This window comes from Equus caballus, chromosome 12, assembly GCF_041296265.1.
Source record: "Equus caballus isolate H_3958 breed thoroughbred chromosome 12, TB-T2T, whole genome shotgun sequence".
In the NCBI taxonomy this organism is placed as follows: Eukaryota; Metazoa; Chordata; class Mammalia; order Perissodactyla; family Equidae; genus Equus; species Equus caballus.
The window spans coordinates 14,529,455-14,531,031 of record NC_091695.1 but is presented as its reverse complement, the minus strand read 5'-3'; the positions used below and the strand labels follow the sequence as shown (position 1 = coordinate 14,531,031).

The following is a 1,577-nucleotide window of genomic DNA, read 5'->3' as shown; positions in this document are numbered from 1 at the left end:
GAACAGAATTAAGTTATACAATTTTTGAGAAAGTAGAATTAACTAGTAATTCTTTTCTGAAACCTTAGATATTCCTGTCTTGGATACTTACACCTCTCAGGATTATAACACAGATCTATTTTGTCTCACCTTATGTTCTACACAGGGGATAGTCAACCATGCTTTACGTGTCCATCGCTCTCCATAATGTCTTATTCCCAGGACTGATTTTCAGATCCTACCATCAGGAAAGATGTTTCTAGCAGAGAGAAATCTAACTGCTGGGGCCACATTCACCCTCTTGGGCTTCTCAGATTACCCCAAACTGAAAATACCCCTCTTCTTGGTATTTCTGGCCATTTACAGCTTCAGTGTGGTAGGGAATCTTGGAATGATTGTGATCATCAAAATTAACCCCAAACTACAGACCCCCATGTACTTTTTTCTCAGCCATCTCTCATTTGTGGATTTCTGCTATTCTTCCATCATTGCTCCCAAGATGCTGGTGTATCTACTTGCAGAAGACAGAACTATTTCCTTTTCAGGATGTATGGTGCAATTCTTTTTCTTTTGCACCTTTGTGGTGACTGAATTAATCCTATTTGCTGTGATGGCCTATGATCGCTTTGTGGCCATTTGCCACCCTCTGCTCTACACAGTTGCCATGTCACAGAAACTCTGTGCCATGCTAGTATTTGTATCATATGCATGGGGCATAGGATGTTCTTTGCTACTCACATGTTCTGCTATTAAATTATCTTTTCAGGGTTTCAATAGAATCAACCACTTCTCCTGTGAGCTGTCTTCCCTGATTTCCCTCTCTATCTCTGATTCTTATCTCAGTCAGTTGTTTCTGTTCATTGTTGCCACTTTTAATGAGGTGAGCACACTGCTCATCATTCTCACATCTTATGTGTTCATTGTTGTCACCACCCTAAAGATTCGTTCAGCTGGTGGGCACCGCAAAGTTTTCTCCACCTGTGCCTCACACTTGACCGCCATCACCATATTTCATGGCACCATTCTCTTTCTGGACTGTGTGCCCAACTCCAAAAACTCCAGGCACACAGTCAAAGTGGCCTCTGTGTTTTACACAGTGGTGATCCCCATGTTGAATCCTCTGATTTACAGTCTGAGAAATAAAGATGTCAAGGATACAGTCGGTAAAATAACAAAAACAAATTGTTTTCATATGGAATGTATGAATGGGTAAATATTTAATGAAGGTCTTGCAGAACACCTTTCTGATTTCTGAATAAACTGTGTATCAAGAGTTCATTTTCAGAAATCATTTTGGATTTTCAAAAAGAAAGAAGATGAGCTTTAAGTTAGACTGTATCTGGCTCTGATTGTATAAACCAGGGAAAACCAGTTATCTTCAGTAGGTCTTTATTTACAAAAATGATGTAATATGATTTAGTTTTTAATGTGGTGCAGGGAGCAAAAGAAAATGTAGACAATATATCTGGTATGTTGTATATTTGCAATAAATGCTAGTTATCTTATCCTTTCTTCCCCGCTAACTGACAGATTGTAGATGCTAAATTAAAAAAAAACAATTTTCTATTTTAAATTTAGTGAAATAGATGACAAAAAGA

The 1,577-nt window shown here is 38.2% G+C and overlaps 1 protein-coding gene across 1 annotated transcript; it reads left to right on the top strand.

The window, feature by feature from the left end:
• Positions 1–232: 232 nt before the first annotated feature.
• OR5D16 (olfactory receptor family 5 subfamily D member 16) lies at positions 233–1,192 on the top strand. The gene has a single exon (XM_001915939.3). The coding sequence runs from the start codon at positions 233–235 to the stop codon at positions 1,190–1,192; it is 960 nt and encodes a 319-aa protein (XP_001915974.3).
• The last annotated feature ends 385 nt before the right edge of the window (positions 1,193–1,577 follow it).

Excerpts from the sequence above, each read along its gene's own strand:
- OR5D16 (XM_001915939.3), top strand. The coding sequence starts at position 233 with ATGTTTCTAGCAGAGAGAAATCTAACTGCTGGGGCCACATTCACCCTC.